This window comes from Ipomoea nil, unplaced genomic scaffold, assembly GCF_001879475.1.
Source record: "Ipomoea nil cultivar Tokyo-kokei standard unplaced genomic scaffold, Asagao_1.1 scaffold0875, whole genome shotgun sequence".
Classification (NCBI taxonomy): domain Eukaryota; kingdom Viridiplantae; phylum Streptophyta; class Magnoliopsida; order Solanales; family Convolvulaceae; genus Ipomoea; species Ipomoea nil.
In genome coordinates this window covers 1328463-1345421 of record NW_017617303.1, presented here as the reverse complement: position 1 = coordinate 1345421, position 16959 = coordinate 1328463, and the positions used below count along the sequence as shown (strand labels likewise).

The window sequence follows — 16959 nt, the reverse complement described above, 5'->3', positions numbered from 1 at the left end:
AACTGAGGGACTAAAAATGGATACGGTCATAACTCAGGGATTGAGTCGGAACTTAGGGGTATAACTCAGGGACCAAAGATGCAATTTTCCCAACAAAAAATTAAATTAAATTGATCGGTCACCGGTGACTTATTCGAAAATTTGGTCGAAAAATTTAACAACAGGACTAAATGTGATACAAGTTGAATAGTCATGTACCTAATTTGAAAATATTACTCCGTAATAGTGAAGGATTAAATGTAATACAAATTGAATAATCATGCACCTAATTTGAAAATTTTAATTGTTAAGGACTAAAATTAATACATAGACCAAAAATGATATTTTTTCGTTTGTGAATTCGTTTATTAATTGTCTACTCAACTTCAAATAAACTGCCAGTCGCCCAATTTGGCGCTCTCAAACTATTCCCAACCTACTACGCAATACTCATCTCCAATTGCATTCTCCCTCTACCTCTACTTCTCTTTGTTCTTCTCGCTAGCCCCGTCCAGTTTTCTCGAATTCTATTATCATTAATCTTTTCCTTTCTCGATCACTTTTCTTCCCTTCCTTGTCTGTCTCTCTCAACCCTCTCTGTATGTGCATACGTAGAGATAAAGATGGCGGCATTGAACACTAAATCGGTAATGTTTCTTCTTCCCAAGTCCGATGACGGGAACCATGCCGTTCATGATCTCATGTCTTGCCGAGGATTCATCAAAATGAAGTGGCAGCTAAATTCTAGGGGTTCGACAAGTCGGAAATTCAGGGTTTTCTGCGAGTCAACAGTGATTTTCTTGAGTACCCTTTTCTTCATTTGGTGCCAATTTGCGTATCAATAGATAAAATTTCGCAATGATGATTGTCATTTCTCAAGAATTAAGTAAATTTAGTTGATCATGAGTTGAGCTTGACAGATAGTGTGGTGTTATTTAGTCTTTTGGAACATCTGTTTAGACAATAGGAACTGTAGCTCCTTGTATTTAATTTTAGTTTTCATGCTACAAAAAATCTGAGTTACATTCGTAATTTAGGTTTATGACGTTGAAGCTTTGTGCTCAGCTTTAATTTGTCCACATTTCTAAAGAGACTGTTATGAACTGAGGTGAAGTTATAATTTATAAAATCTTTTTTTTCAAGTTAGATTTTTGAGCCATAAATTAAGAGAAGTGATGATATGGAGGTGGTATTGGTCAATTGGTCATGGTATGTGCAGGATCCTTTTGACTTTCAGGGTGGTTTAGTCTAAATATATATCTTCAGTAACAAAATAATTCTGATGATCAAAGTGTCTTTTTTTGTAATTGCAATTGTTGTGTTCATGCTTGCCAGATTCAATCAGGCTAATAAGGCTATTGAAGTTGTGCCTTTTCTACACAATTCTCTAGTCACCTTCCAATCTTCATAGTTTTCTTCTCAGAGTATCTGCCAAAATTTACATTGAAGTGAGCACATAATATGAAGTATAAGGAGAATGGTATTTGACATCACAATATGATAAGAATTCATAATCCTTTCAGTGAGTCTTAGAATATATAACTGCTTTAGCTAGAATTAACTCATGGACTCTCAAATACCAGATGCCTTTTGGGTACAAGGAATATTGAGATCACTTTGAGGATTTTTAATTCTTGTGACTTGTCCTTTAAGAACCAGTTGATAGATGTTGCCTCAATTTCCATAATCAAGCTTAAAGCTCCAGACCAATTTTATTTGCTAATGTGTAGGAACATTTTGATAGTTCAATTCCTACATTCTGATAGTTGACAAATTCAATGCAAAACCTTTATTAAGTCTTAGATTCCCATCATCCTATCTCTTACCTAACATATACTTTTGGAATGAAAACTTGTGCATATATAATAGCATTAGAAAATGGTATTATAAATAATTGCTTTGTTCGGTTAGATTGTTCAAATGTTGTCGAATCCCTTGTTTATTCATTATGTTCTTTTTAACATGAAGGGAATGCAAATTAGGAAGTGCTCACCTATTTTGGAGAGCATATTGTTGTCAGGGAATGGATTATTGTCATCAGAATGGAAAACAGTTCCTGATATTTGGAAGACAGCAGCAGAGGAGTTTGGCAATTGCATAGCATTAGTGGACCCATACCACAACCCTCCAACAAATCTGAGCTTTAAGGAGGTAAGCCTTTCCTTTGGATGTTGATCATTTGAAATGTAATGTTTAAAAGAGGTATTTTCTCTCTTATATCTTGTACCATACTGGGGAGGCTTGTGCACTTGATCTCACCTTTTCTTTTTGTTATAATCTGGGCCAAACCACACTAAATGATTGAATCCAATCAATTAGCTAGTCTAATCCATGGCTTTATAAACCATATGCTTTCTCTTATATTTTCAATGTGGGACAGTGGGACTCTCAACACTTTTGAAGGTTGGGTTTGGTGCCCTGACCAAGTGCACTTGTTGGCCATTAGGTAGTAGTTTGGTACTAAGGTCATTGATTCAAATCCTTGAAACAACAGTTGGTATTATGGTAATGTTTTGTACATCTTCCATCATGATGTGACAGCCTTTCACATTGGATTCAAACTTATTTGTGGTATTGGGAGAGTTTTTATCTGTAGTTATTGCAAATGTCTTAAAGGTTTTTTTAAAATAAATAATTTAATTTATTTATTTACTTTTATTTTTTAAAAAAAAATTAATATGATTGATCGATATCTTGTCCTCACTACTTGTAAATTTCTAGATTTATTGGTAAAATTCTCGATTGAGAAAGTTGTTACTTTTATTAGCAATTAGCAATTTATTTGAATTTTGAAGTGTACTGAAACTATATTATAATGAGCTACGCTTTAGGATTTCTTTATGATTCCAGTGCATTTCTATAGTGTTTGGGGTATTCTTCACCAGATCCTGTAGTAGGCAGCTAGCTACTGTTTAAAGATGTAGAATGGTCCTGTTATTGCCGCTTAAGTAGTTTCTCTGAAATTTTTTGTCTGCTTAGATATCAAAGAGTGCTGTATCTTTACTGAACTTGGTTTTGTATTATTTCATTGGAGAAACAGTAGTTTCAGTGTTTTCAATTCCTAGTCTAGACAAATAGTTATGCATTTTGCTTCTGAAAAACTCCACATCAAATTACTGGTGGATGTTCTGATGTTATTTATTTATTTATTTGAAACTGCAGCTTGAGAAGGAAATTGTGAGCTTTGCTGAAGGTCTTAGAGTTATTGGTTTAAAACCAGATGAAAAGATTGCACTTTTTGCAGACAATTCATGTCGATGGCTAGTTGCAGATCAAGGTATTCTCACACACACACAAAGTCAGAAGTATGCTGACTATCTTTACTTTTTTACAAAGTTTTACTTGAAGTCAGACACATTATAACTCTTTTGAAATCTCAAAGGCTTGATAATATAATGCTCAAAATTGCACATTACGTTTATGTTCACTGGTTGTTTTCAAAACTGCCATATTGTCCCCATCATTTGTAGTTGGTGTACGCTTATGTGGTTAAAAGCGACTTTGTGGTTACATTAGCTTTATTGAGTCATAACCCTGCATTTTACTTATGAAATACATTATAATGCAAAATGTAAGTTCCTCTGATCTATTCAGAAAATTCATTAAAATAAACCCTTTAGGTATAATGACCACTGGAGCAATCAATGTGGTGAGGGGTTCAAGGTCATCAGTTGAAGAGCTTTTGCAAATATACAACCATTCTGAAAGGTTAGTATTCTTCTCCTCCTTTTCACCCATTTTCTTGTTGCATTTCTGTATTTCTTTCATTGCAAGGAAGCTGCTGACTTATCTTTGCTTTAGGTTTTCATTAATAACTCAACTTTTCCTAAAAGATTTGTATCACCAAAATAACATGTTTTCCCCTTTCTAATTTTTATAAAAGTGTAACAGAAAATATTAACAGCTTTGAGTAAAATACACTGTACTGGTTCACCTCTTTCACAATTTTTTACCTAAACTGCTTGAGACAGATGCTGCATCTAATTTGTAAAACAAGTTAATTTCCATCCTGCATTAAGGTTAAATTTAGTGGGTTTCTGCTGTTCTGCTGCTGCAACAAAAACATTTACTCCATATTCATTTGCAACATCTGTGTGTTTGTTGCCTTCATTTATGAACATATACATATAAATTTAGTGGGTTATCCCTCAAGGGGTACTCATGGCCGGATTTCAACTTTGTGGAAGCATGCATGTAATGATGATTTTTGGATGCCTCTTGTTCCTTGTGTTGCTCTGGGAGTCTGGGATTGCATAGATTCAGTGTGTTAAACTTATTCTACTATTCTGCCATTGTCCTTTGAATATGGTAGATGAATCTTTTTTTTTTTTGTCAGACCATGAGGTGTCCTGAGCAGACCCTAACTGCGGGTAGATGAATCTTTGATACGTCTTAGTGTCTTAGAGGCATGGTTAAGGGGCGTGGTGATTTAAGAAGTTGCGATTGGAGAAGTCTTATTTTATTATAATTACATTACATAATTTAGTTATGAGTTAATGAACAATTTGGTCCCTCAATTATTAACGAACTGTCAATGTAGCTCCTCAATTGCTTATTCATCGATTTGGTTCCCGAAATAATTGTTTTCGGGGATCAAATTGATGAATAAGCGAGTGAGGGACTACATTGACAGTTCGCTAATAATTGAGGGACCAAATCGTTCATTAACTCTTTAGTTATTTTAAATCTACTAAATAATTATTTGGAAAAAAAATGCATTTTTAGTCCCTCAATTATTTCTTGCTAGCCATTTTAGTCCCTAAATTTTTATTGTTGCAATACACACCCCTAACTATTCAAAAAAGTTGTAGTTTTAACCCCTAAATCAACAAAACTATTACACTCTATTAAAATATTACTTAGTACATGGGTATTTTATTACTTCTTAATGTTTATTTTTTTTAATTATAATCTTCTTTACTCTCGATTTTTCATTTGTAAATTTTATTTTATTTTATTTTTTAAAAAACTTGATTTTAATAGGTTCGTGTAGGGAAAACAAGGACGATGTACCACAATTGAAGAGAAAAACTTTAGGGAAGAAGGTTTCTCTATTTTACAAATCAAATACCAAACTGAAAAAGTTATAAAGAATAAAGATAATAAAATTTGAGAGTTGATAAAAGTTAACTTATTTTTTTGGTTAGAAATGACATGTCTATAAACCTATAATGGGCTTACTAATGTTGTCGAGCAGTAATTAAAGAGATGTAATGAAGCTATAGTATATGAATTCTTAGGTTTTCTTGGTGTATATGTAATATGATCATGGTTGAAAAAATTGCTAGGCACTCCTCGGACGCCCGTGTATTTTTTTATTTTACTTTTTATTTTTTAAAGATATGTTTAAATTTTTTTAATTTTTAAAGACTAATAATTATAAACTATTCAATACTTTAATAGTTAATACTAAAATATTAAATATTAACCTAAAAAACATCTAGAGTTTGAACAATTTAGGGTTATTTCGCTCAAAACGATATCATTTTGAGTGAAATAACCTTTTTTTTTTTTTTTTAAAAGAACAATAGCTAATTGGCCGACTAGGCGGCCTAGTCGGCACCTAGGAGGCCTAGGCGGTCAGCACCTAAGCGGCCTAGGCGGGATTTTTGCAACACTGAATATGATGATCTCAATTGTAGATATATGTGAATTCTTTCTCTTGCAAATTCTCATTGATATTCTGGAATACTAATTTTTTCTCTAAAATTGATTAAACAATAAAGTTTTGCATTTAAATTCCTAAAGTGGAGAAATTTTTTTGTCTAAGACATAATAGATCAACTTGTAATAAATGTATATTCTAATTGGAGCAATATGCTTTTGGAATAGAAAATTAAAACTTGTGCTATAAACAAGAATGTCTGATTCAAGCAAAGAGAAGATAATGTATTCTTAAGATAATTCCAATATGACATCCATTTTTTTTTAGGAGGATGATTCAAAAAATTATTTCACCTTTTTCAATGGCCAAAAGAAACAAATCAGATTAAGTAAATATTATTAACTCCTACCACAAAGGAGAAAAGAGTCGCAAAAAGAATAGAGAAAAAGTAAAAAAAAAAAACTAAAAAGAAATGCCATGAGTTATTTTTTTTACACTAATAACAATGATTTATTATTATTATTATTATTATTATTATTATTATTATTATTATTATTATTATTATTATTATTATTATTATTATTAAAAGGTTAGAAAATATATTGTAATAAGTCAAGTCAAAAGTAATAATAAGTGAAGGAATATTCCGTTACTAAAATTTGTACATAAAAGGAAAACCAGAAAAGGAAAGAGGGTAAATTTGAAAATATTTTGTTCCCAAAAGGTTGAATCCCCAAACCCAAGGGCCTCGCACACTCCGGTCCGACAGAGCATTTGGGATGATGTAAATCATGGTAACTCAGCTGAACATAGAGGCTAGACCTTAGCTTACTGCGCACAAGGAGCCCCCCTCACTTTGAGAGGTCTCTCCCACACTGCCGTTGGTGAGACTCGATCCCGGATCATTGTTCCTAAACTTCACCCCTGTGACCAACTGAGCTGGCCATGCGGGCAATTTGAAAATATCTATCATTGTATGATGAAGAAATCAAAATGTACAACTTATTAATGCACATGATTACACCAACATATTTTGTATTCTAACAATATTGACTCTTATATAATTTATATATACGTTAGTAGGTTAGTAGATTTAATAAAGTCTCATCCTCCAACCAACAAAATCTCATCCTCCAACCAACATAAACATCAGAAAGTTCTCAGTCCATAACTTCTTCATCTTAGCACTTTTAGCCTTGAAAATTCTAACTTCTACCTCATTTTTCTTGGGATATTTAAAGGCGCGCTCTACACATCTTTTTCATCAAATCCTTCACCAATAGCCATCTTGTTCACTTTCCAATAGCTGCTTCCTTGTACATTTATAAAAACATGGACTGGGAGATGATTACTTTCACACATTCCCTTCACAATTCTATCTCTTTTTATTCAGTCCTTCACAGTACAGAATGAATCTTTAATTTGACTTTGCTTGTACGAGAGATTAATGTAGATTTTTGTAGATTTTATAATTTTGATCCAAGTTTAATTTTGCTTGATTGTTTATCTCAATATTTGTTGTTGAAATTGGACAGTATTCTAAAACTGATTGTGTCTTTCCTTTTATGAGTAAGCTATCTCAACACTCTCTCTTTAGTGTTTTTAAACTCACCAATGTTAGTTACACTTGCATTTGAAAAGATGCATAATCTATTCATGCCAGTAAATGCAATTATTACTGGCTGATGTATCTCCAATATCTTCTTCCTTTCCACAAGAACTAACAACTTATATATCCCTACAAAGTAAAAAGAATATGGCATAATGTTTATCACTATAATTACAGTGTTGCACTTGCTGTCGACAATCCTGAAATGTACAGCCGAATTGCAGAAACCTTCCACTCCCATGCAGATGTAAGATTTGTCATCTTACTTTGGGGGGAAAAATCAAGCATCACAAGTGAAGTAAGGGATGGACTCCCCATATACAGTTTTACCGAAATCTTAGATTTGGGAAATGAGAGCCATATGGCTTTGCTTCACACACAAGAAGCCAGTAAGTAATGCAATTTGGGTAAAAAGATCACTAGTGTGTCCTTATAAGATTTGTTAATGGCTTGATCTGAATGAAATGCATTTGGGTAAAAAGATCACTGAATAACTAATGCAATTGCAGGGAATCAATACATATATGAACCAATCAACTCTGATGATGTAGCTACACTTGTTTATACTAGTGGAACTACTGGCAATCCAAAAGGTGTTATGCTTACACATAAAAATCTGCTTCACCAGGTTTCTGCCTTCGCATTTAGCCTTTACAATATTAACTATTGGGGATAAATATAAAATAATAAATGTGTAGTTTCACTATTAGTTTTGACTTTTAGGTGGAATAGAACAAATCTTTCAATTTAGTACCAAAGTAGGCAAAATGTTCTAGATTCAAATTTCTGCACTACTCAACATTAAAATATTTTTGTGTGTTTGGCCCATATGCATGAGGGGGAATATAAAATAATAAATGTGTAATTTCACTAACATAGCCATTACCATTCCCCTTATAGATGGAAACCTGAAAAAAATATAAAAAGAAAAATAAAACAACAACAACAACAAAACAACAGAAGTCGCTAAAAATGACATATTTTAGAAGCTCTTTTCAGCAATAATTAAATTTATATTCTTATTCTAAGTTGGGGTTCAAATATTCCTAAACCTTGGAATTGATCATGAAAATATTAATAGAGGGAGGAGGAGGAGAGAGAGAGAGAGAGAGAGAGAGAGAGAGAGAGAGAGTAATGATCAAATGAGATCACCTCTTCCTGTGAGTCCGTGAGACCCTTCACGAATGCACAGAATCTACTACACGAATGAAGGGTCTCACAGACTCACGGGAAGAGGTGGTCTCATTGGAACATTAGCCTATATATATATATATATATATATATATATATATATATATATATATATATATATATATCATAGATTGGTTATAGTACGTGTGCATACAGCTAAAGTATTGAAACTCAAGTTTTGGTAAGATTGTACACTCTAAATTCAAAGAGAATGAGAGAATACTGCATTTGGGGGAGTACTAGAGTGATGGTCCACTTTGATGTGGTTGCCGACTCTAGGCTAATGTCAAATTTTTATTGAATTAAATTGAGATAATTTATTCTAAAAGTTTTAACTTTTTGACCATCCATCCTGGTTATTTTTTCTTGGTTAATATCCCAGGTTCTGATAATATATATACGAAACTACTTCTAGTGTTTTATTTTGCTTTTGCCATCTATAGAATTGTTGCTCAGTTGATGCACATGAGATGAGACTTTATTTGTTCCTTTACTAGATTGTGAATCTCTGGGATCCAGTACGTGTTGTACCTGGGGAAAGATTCCTGAGCATGCTTCCTCCTTGGCATGCATATGAACGTGCTGCTGAATATTTCATGCTCTCTTTTGGATGCAAGCAAGTATACACTACAGTAAAAAACTTGAAGGCATGGTCTATTTTTATATTCCACTCTTGCATTGAATTTCAGCTTACCTAGTTTTTATTGATCGTAAACATATTAGAAATTGTACTCAATTTGTTTTCCTCAATTCACAGTTGTGATTGTCCTTTAAAAAATTAAAGAAAAGAAGATTATGTCAAGCTTCTGATTCAATTTACTCGTATTTTAGGAAGATTTAAAACGTTATCAACCACAATATCTAATATCAGTTCCTTTGGTATATGAGACATTATGCAGGTAAACTTTATGGAACTGACTTTTTGTTTTATTTTACGGAGTACTTGTTTTGATATCAGTGTTGTATAAATTTTATGGAACTAACTTTTTGTTTTATTTTATTTCTTTTCGTATGAGTGTTCTATAACTTTAACAAGGATGAATTCTGCAGTGGTTATGATGAAGAAAAATTAGTTGTGTTAAAAGTTGGATTGCTGTTAAATTTCTATAAACTTCTACAACACGAAACAAAAATGCATGAATAAGAACTACCTTCAATTCAACATTCTGTCTGTTATATTGTGTGATCTAAATTTCTGTGTTTTGCCTGGAATAACAAATATGAAGATGTGTTACATTTACTTTCCACATTCTGAATGCATTTGTTCTTCTTTGGTTATATCATGTTCAGTCTTTTTAATTTCTCAATTTTGTAGTGGAATTCTGAAGCAGATAAAGACAAGCAGCACTGCTCGTAAGCTCATTGCCTTACTATTTCTGAAGATCAGTTTGGCATACAAGGACGCTAAAAGGATATATGAGGTTTAGCATCAACCTTTTAGTTCTTCAATTTTTTGTGTGTTTGAGTTTATATATTTTAATCAATACAGAGAGCTTTGGTTAGTATTTAGGGTTCTCTTTAGCTACAGTCAAAATTACAGATACTCCATAGTTTTAGTACCATCTGGGGTTCTTCGAGTATAGTGGTTTTGTCATCTTTAGTCCTAAACTTTCAAATTGACCACCCGTGGTCCGAGTTAAGCACCCATGGTCCTTCAACTATCAAATTTTAACTACCCATGGTCCTTCCAGGAGGACCGTGGCTGGTTAAATTTTGAAAGTTGAAGGACCATGGGTGGTTAACATGGACCACGGATGGTAACAATTTGAAAGTCGAAGGACCACAGGTGGTCAATTTGAAAGTTTAGGACTAAACGTGCCAAAACCACTATACTCGGAGGATCCCATATGGCATTAACTCTTAAATCAATAACAGCACCTTAACTAATTTCTTGAATTGTCGTCTATTTTTATTGTGTCTGTGTTTCAGGGGAAATGCTTAACAAAAGATCAGAAACAGCCTTCTTACCTTGTTTCAGTTTTGGACTGGTTATGGGCCAGAGCAATTGCTGCTCTATTGTGTCCATTGCATTTGTTGGCAAGGAAATTAGTCTATAGTAAAATTCACTCCAACATTGGTATTTCTAAGGTATGGTATAAGCATACATAATTAAGCCATGGTATTGCTATTCAGTGTGCAGAAATTGAAGTTAATGTTACTTCCTTTCTTTACTTTGAGTGTTCTCTGATTGTGGGAACTCATAAAATTTTACCTTTGAGTGTTCTCTGATTGAAAATTATATTGAAATATTGAGACCCACTATGCAAGAACTTGTACAACCTAACTGTTTATCTGGATCACTTGATCAATAGACTCTCCTACAAACAATGAGTTGTATCGTACAAGCTAATTACGTATAGATGTTAACTTGTTAATAACTTTTGTTTTTTGCAGGGTGGAATAAGTGGAGGTGGTAGTCTTTCTCCACATGTTGACAAGTTCTTTGAGGTTTGGTTCTTTATCTTTGTGGCTATTGCCAAGGGCATGGATTGATGCTAGCTCTGATTCAAAATGTGATATCTTACAGGCAATTGACATAACAGTACTAGATGGATACGGTTTAACAGAGTCATCTCCTTGTGTTGCTTGTCGGCATTCAAACTGTATTGTAAGTGCTTTATCCACTGTGCATTGAAACTTTCAGAGCTGAAGTTGTTTGTCGATTTGCACTGATTAGCAGTGCAAATGACAGAATTATCTTTTCATAGTTACTTCGCCAATAATCATGACAGTTACAGATTTAATGTTTGCAGGTCCTTGGCTCACCTGGGCATCCCATTCGCTACACAGAAATAAAAGTTGTAGATGCTGAAACTGATGAGGTCCTTCCCCCTGGTTCAAAAGGTATTATCAAAGCCAAGGGACCACAGGTGATGAAGGGCTACTACAAGGTTAGTACTCCAACGATTTTCAAAGTTTTTTTTTGTCAGTTCCATTTTTCTGCAAGCAGGCTTTTCTTTGTTGTTTGATAAAATATCATGTGGGTGTTTGTAGTACACACACCCACATACACATCACATGCATATTTTGGTCATTGAATTACAATCCGTTTTAGTTCAGCCTAATTTTTATCCTAGGTCTTTGGCTTTATCATTATTGTTTTACAAAGCAGCATTAAAAACATATGTTCATGTCTCCTTGCTGCCTTGTCTAGTTGCTTATAATTATAGAACTGAACATCCGCTTCTATCTTGGAATGTGAATCTTGCTGTTTGTTCATTGAGTATGAACATTTCTTTTTTGTTCAGAACCCAAAGGCTACAAAGCAAGCTATTGATGAGAATGGATGGCTAAATACCGGTGATATTGGTTGGATTGTTCCTCATCATTCTGTAGGGCGATCTCGCAATTCTTCTGGCGCTATTATTCTTGAAGGTCGTGCCAAGGATACTATAGTGCTTTCATCAGGTGATTGTTAAACTCTTACTCTGTGTACAGTGATTCTTGAGTTGTTATCTTAGATAGAAACCCACCATTTTTCATTTACAGTCCACCAAACTCCAACAATACACAATTGCACTTTATAAAGGGAGAATTTAATCTTCTTAACCCTCTTTTTTTTCAGGTATCTATTAGCTAATAACTTCTTTTACTTGATAATAAGGCCTTAGCTATCAGCATTCTAGGTGTAAAACATTTCCATGAAGTTTATGTAGCGATTGATATATGCGTGCAAAGGATATATAGGTGAAAATGTTGAACCATCTGAGATTGAAGAAGCTGCAATGGGTAGCAATTTGATTAAACAGATTGTTGTCTTTGGTCAGGTCCGTAATAGCTTTTTTTGGACTTTAAAAAAAAAAAAAAAATTCTACTAGTTTTGACATGTTTGTGTGAATACATATATACCTTTTCTATTGCATCGTATAACATGAGATCTTCATCGTGTAGGATAAACGACGTCTTGGAGCTATTGTTGTACCACATAAAGAAGAGGTTCTTTTAGCTGCAAAAAAGTTGTCTGTGGTTGATTTTGATGCCACAGAAGTTAGCAAGGAGAAAACTGCTAACCTATTACATGAAGAACTTAGAAAATGGTAAGGCGATTATTGTAGCTTCTTTTCTTTACCAAATTATTTTTGGGAAAAAGCTCTTTTCCCCGGCCTCCTGATTTTCTCCTCCAAACTTTCCGTGATGCAGGACAACAGGTTCTGCGTTTCAAATTGGACCTCTCCTTGTCATTGACGAGCCTTTTACGGTAATCATTTTGCTAAATAAGCTAGCTCAGCCATTCATTTCCCAATTCAAAGAAATGACAATAGCTTGGACATTTTTTGCTTTCTGGCTGGTGCAGATTGATAACGGTTTGTTAACTCCAACAATGAAAGTTAGGAGAAACAAAGTAACAGATCTATACAAAGAGCAAATTGACAATCTGTACAAGTGACTTCCCCACAATGTTCGTTTGTAATTGAACCAATGGTATTAATAATAAGTCAGGTGCCTTGATGCTCAAGATACCTATAGGTTTTACATGATAAGTGAGTTGTAAAATTATAATAGTAAATAATAATAGTAATAAGTTAGGGCAATTGTTATTTCATATTTCTAGGGGGTACAAAGTGATTTGCTCACTAGGAGCATGCTCAATTAAATTGACCTTCATGTTGAACATTTACTCATTTAGGTAATCTATAATGATGTAATAATTGAGTTGGAATGAACATATATGAAGTTCCTTGTGGTCCAATAGTACCAAGTTGAACTCCACATGGGAGGTTGTGAGTTCGAGCCTAAGATGCTATTGACTCTCTGTGCTTCAGTAGGTTGAGAAAGTAGTTAGCCAATGTTGTTAGACTAATAGAAAAAAAAATACTTTGTGCTTATTTTTTTTAATTCACTTTTTTTGGGATCAAGCTTTTACCATTACGCCAAAAGCTATAGCTAGTAGCGAAGGGACAACTACCCTTCTTTACTTCGTTGCGTAACAGCCAGCGCCACGGTTTAATGACAGACAAATATTGAACTTGGCCTTCCAAGCCGCAGTCCATAGAAGTTCACATTCTTAGTTTGCCCTTCCTCTTTTTACTTTTTCCACAAATCCATAAAATTCGTAATAAGTATTGCCCTAGGTTTTGTTGTTTCTTTTTGCCAGAGATTTACTATGAATCTTTGTTTCAATTTGTTTCCTTCCATTATAGTTACAGAGACAAAAATGGTAAAAGTTGCAAAAGATGTCTCTTACAACAGAACGATTGGGAAGAAATCACCAAGAACGGTGATACAAGTGATTAATACCATCCTTCAAATTGTTAGAACGCTAGGGTTTCTCATTTGCATCTCTTCGCGCAGTCGCTCCTTTCTCCTCTGACCTCTCATTCCTCTCCTTCTCTCTAAAACTCTGAGTTCTCCTCTCTTCGTCTCTAATCCTATCTGAGTTCTCGATTTCTCACTTCGAGACTTCTCTCTACTCTATAGTTTGCAACTGTGTATACACTTCATCCCTCCCATAGTTCCTTTCGAGTTTTCGATGCCATTGTGGTCTCTAGTCTGGACTCTGGTGGAAGCCTCTGTCTCGCAAAGACGCTGTTGTTGGCTGTTGCCGTTCTGAACTTCTGTTATTCGCCGGTGGAAGCCCGAAGTTGATATTTGAGCCCTAGTTCTCAGAGGGAAAATGTGACACCCCGAATTTTATTCCGGAAAATCCAAACTTAATTCCCAAATAATTCCTAAGGATGGATTTAATCCTCTTATTTATACCTTGAACTCTTTATTAACTTTTGCCTTGGAACCTTGTTAAGGGAACCACTTTGGCCCAATCCCTTAGCTTTTAGTTGGAATCATTGGGTTGAATCCTATTTAATATCTTGTTGGACTTTGGTACAAGTTTGAATATGAATATTGTTCCTAGCCCAATTGATAAAGAATTATTAGGCCCGTACCTTAGCCCTTCTAATTTATGGCCTATACCTATTCCTACACCCTAAAACACTTATTCATGAATTCCTACCACTTAGATAGAATCACACTCAAACATTTCAGCTCACCCTACACTCTATCACACGCCACTTTCCCTCTCCCACTCTACCAAAAGTGTTCTTCACCTTGCTAACCAAGAAGACTAAGCAAGACTCTACCTTTCACCATCACCAAGCATAGGAAGGGTAAGAAATAGGTGTTAGTAGTCTTTACTTATGGTTTCCATCTTCATCATCTAAGTCTCTTTCTTTTTTTGTGTGTTGGGTTTGGGGATTTATGATGAAGATCATCTTGAAGGGGACTTGCAAGAGTAAGCCTAAGGTTGGAGCAGTGGCGGAGCCAGGATTTTTCTTCAGTGGGGGCGAAGAAGCAAAAGGAAAATAACATTCAAAAATGTTCAAATACAAATAAGATTGTTAAAATATTAAATACATCATATATTACATTACAATATTTATGATGAACTACGGGATAATATTCCTCTACGCTCTCTCATATGTTGAAATCGTTGTAGAACTGCTTCATTTGAAACTTGATTAAAAATATCTTTTTCAACATATGGCACTAAGCAATCATTTAGTAAATCATCGCCCATCCGGTTGCGAAAAGATGTCTTGATTAACTTCATAGCAGAAAATGCTCTTTCCACACTAGCAGTTGCAACCGGTAGGACCAAAGACAACTTTAGAAGCAAATACACCAACGTATAATCCAAATGTCTTCCCGTTTCCACCATTTTTTGAGCTAATTCATCAATACCATCCAATTTAGAGAAAGCGGGATCATAAGTTACATCAACAAAATAAGTCTGTAGTTGGTTATCTAGTACTTGAAGTTCAATATCAGAAAAATCATTTGGATAGAACTGTGTCAATCGAACTAATTTATCCTTATCAAACTTAACAAATGAATTCTTTGGATCAAAACATGTCACACATAAGAGCAACTCTGTATTCTTCTCATTGAAACGGTTGTTTAGCTCCTAAAGTTGTAGATCTAAAACCACATAAAACCTTTTAACACGGTACCTATGAAGATGAGTCCTTTCTTCAGCTTTACGACGAGGTCTTCCTGGAACTACATAAATTTCATCCAAATTAGGTATGGGAATTGAATGCTTGTTGCAAAAGAGTGAAACTTCTTGTAAAAGAGCTTCCCAACCATCATTTCTCATCATTTGCAATCTTTTTTTTTGAGACATCAACTAGTCTCATGGCATTCACAATGTTTTGATCTTTCTTTTGTAGTGCATGTGACAATTCATTAGTAATTCCTAAAACACCCCTCATTAAGTGCAACAAGAACACAAAATCAAAACATAAGATATTCTTCAATACTCTAAATGCTTCTGTTCTTTGTTTTGGATCCTGCCTTATTTCATCAAGAACATCAATCACGGGAGAAAATAATGCGACAATGCTCAAAAGTGCACCGTAATGAGATCCTCAACGTGTATCACCAGGACATTTTAAAACTACTTCTTGATTCAAACCAGTTCCCGTTTCAATTGTATCCTCAGAAATTGAATCAATCAACATCTTTAATTGTTTGTCTCGTAAGCTATCCATGCGCTTAAATGAAGCACAAACAATATTGCACAATTGCGAGACAGTGAAAAAGAAATTTCCAACTTCTTCATTTTCCTTTGCAACACCCACAAGTGCAAGTTGTAATTGATGAGCGAAACAATGAACATAAAATGCACTTGGATTCTCATTCATAATCAAAGTCTTAAGACCATTAAACTCACCTCGCCTATTACTTGCTCCATCATAGCCTTGACCTCTTATTCTTGAAATGCTTAATCCATGCCTTGTTAGAAGATTTTCAATGGCTACTTTAAGAGACATAGAAGTAGTGTCACAAACATGAGTAATGCCAAGAAGACGCTCAACAATATGCCAACTTGAATGCACATACCGAATAAACACAATCATCTGCTCTTTAACTGATATATCTCTCGACTCATCAACTATTATTCCAAATAATTCTTCACCAAGATCATTAATTATTACTTGGGTTACCTCACTTGCAATTGCATTAGCTATATCTTTTTTAATGCAAGGGGCAGTCATTTGGTGATTTTCAGGTGCATTTTGCAACATTACTTTGGCAATTTTGTCATTATTATTGGCAAGTAACCTTAAAGCCTCAAGGAAGTTTCCTCGATTAAGTGAGTCATAGCTTTCATCATGTCCACGAAAAGCAAGTCCTTGCCTTAAAAGAACCGGATACATTCAACTGATGAAGTCAATCGAACACGATAATCTTATTTCCATTACTCCGACTGTTTTTATACACAAACTTGTATGTGTTGCTCTTGATTCATTAAGTCTCGACAATCTTGTACGTTCCTTGCGTGAACACTATTATGACTACCAACATGTGCACGCAACCTTTCCGGCCCTTTTTCCCAATTGTTGAATCCTTTTGTAACAAATGACTCCCCTCCTGCTTGTTGTCCGATGCTTTCATCTTTGAATAGATAACAACATAAACAATATGATGCATCTTCTGATACACTATACTCCAACCAATTACTATGATCTTTAAACCATTTAGGATTAAACCTCCTATTGACACCGTAATCACTCTAGTAGGAAAAACATGATTTTTTGGTTGACAAGGACCTATTTGTAGATATCTTCGTCGCACA

The 16959-nt window shown here is 34.4% G+C and overlaps 2 protein-coding genes across 2 annotated transcripts; one reads left to right on the top strand and one right to left on the bottom strand.

Moving 5' to 3' along the window:
• Positions 1 to 341: 341 nt before the first annotated feature.
• On the top strand, positions 342 to 12840 carry LOC109178989 (probable acyl-activating enzyme 16, chloroplastic). Its single transcript, XM_019328540.1, has 18 exons — positions 342 to 770; positions 1948 to 2130; positions 3142 to 3256; positions 3600 to 3687; positions 7371 to 7582; positions 7703 to 7821; positions 8882 to 9031; positions 9216 to 9283; positions 9700 to 9805; positions 10314 to 10472; positions 10779 to 10832; positions 10912 to 10992; positions 11138 to 11275; positions 11633 to 11792; positions 12072 to 12151; positions 12276 to 12421; positions 12525 to 12582; positions 12679 to 12840. The coding sequence occupies exons 1-18, from the start codon at positions 603 to 605 to the stop codon at positions 12769 to 12771; spliced, it is 2178 nt and encodes a 725-aa protein (XP_019184085.1). The 5' UTR covers positions 342 to 602; the 3' UTR covers positions 12772 to 12840.
• Positions 12841 to 14757: 1917 nt separating this feature from the next.
• On the bottom strand, positions 14758 to 16540 carry LOC109178952 (zinc finger MYM-type protein 1-like). Its single transcript, XM_019328502.1, has 2 exons — positions 15782 to 16540; positions 14758 to 15285 (listed from the first exon to the last, which is right to left on the bottom strand). Exons 1-2 carry the CDS (start codon positions 16538 to 16540, stop codon positions 14758 to 14760), a joined length of 1287 nt encoding a protein of 428 aa, XP_019184047.1.
• Positions 16541 to 16959: the final 419 nt, after the last annotated feature.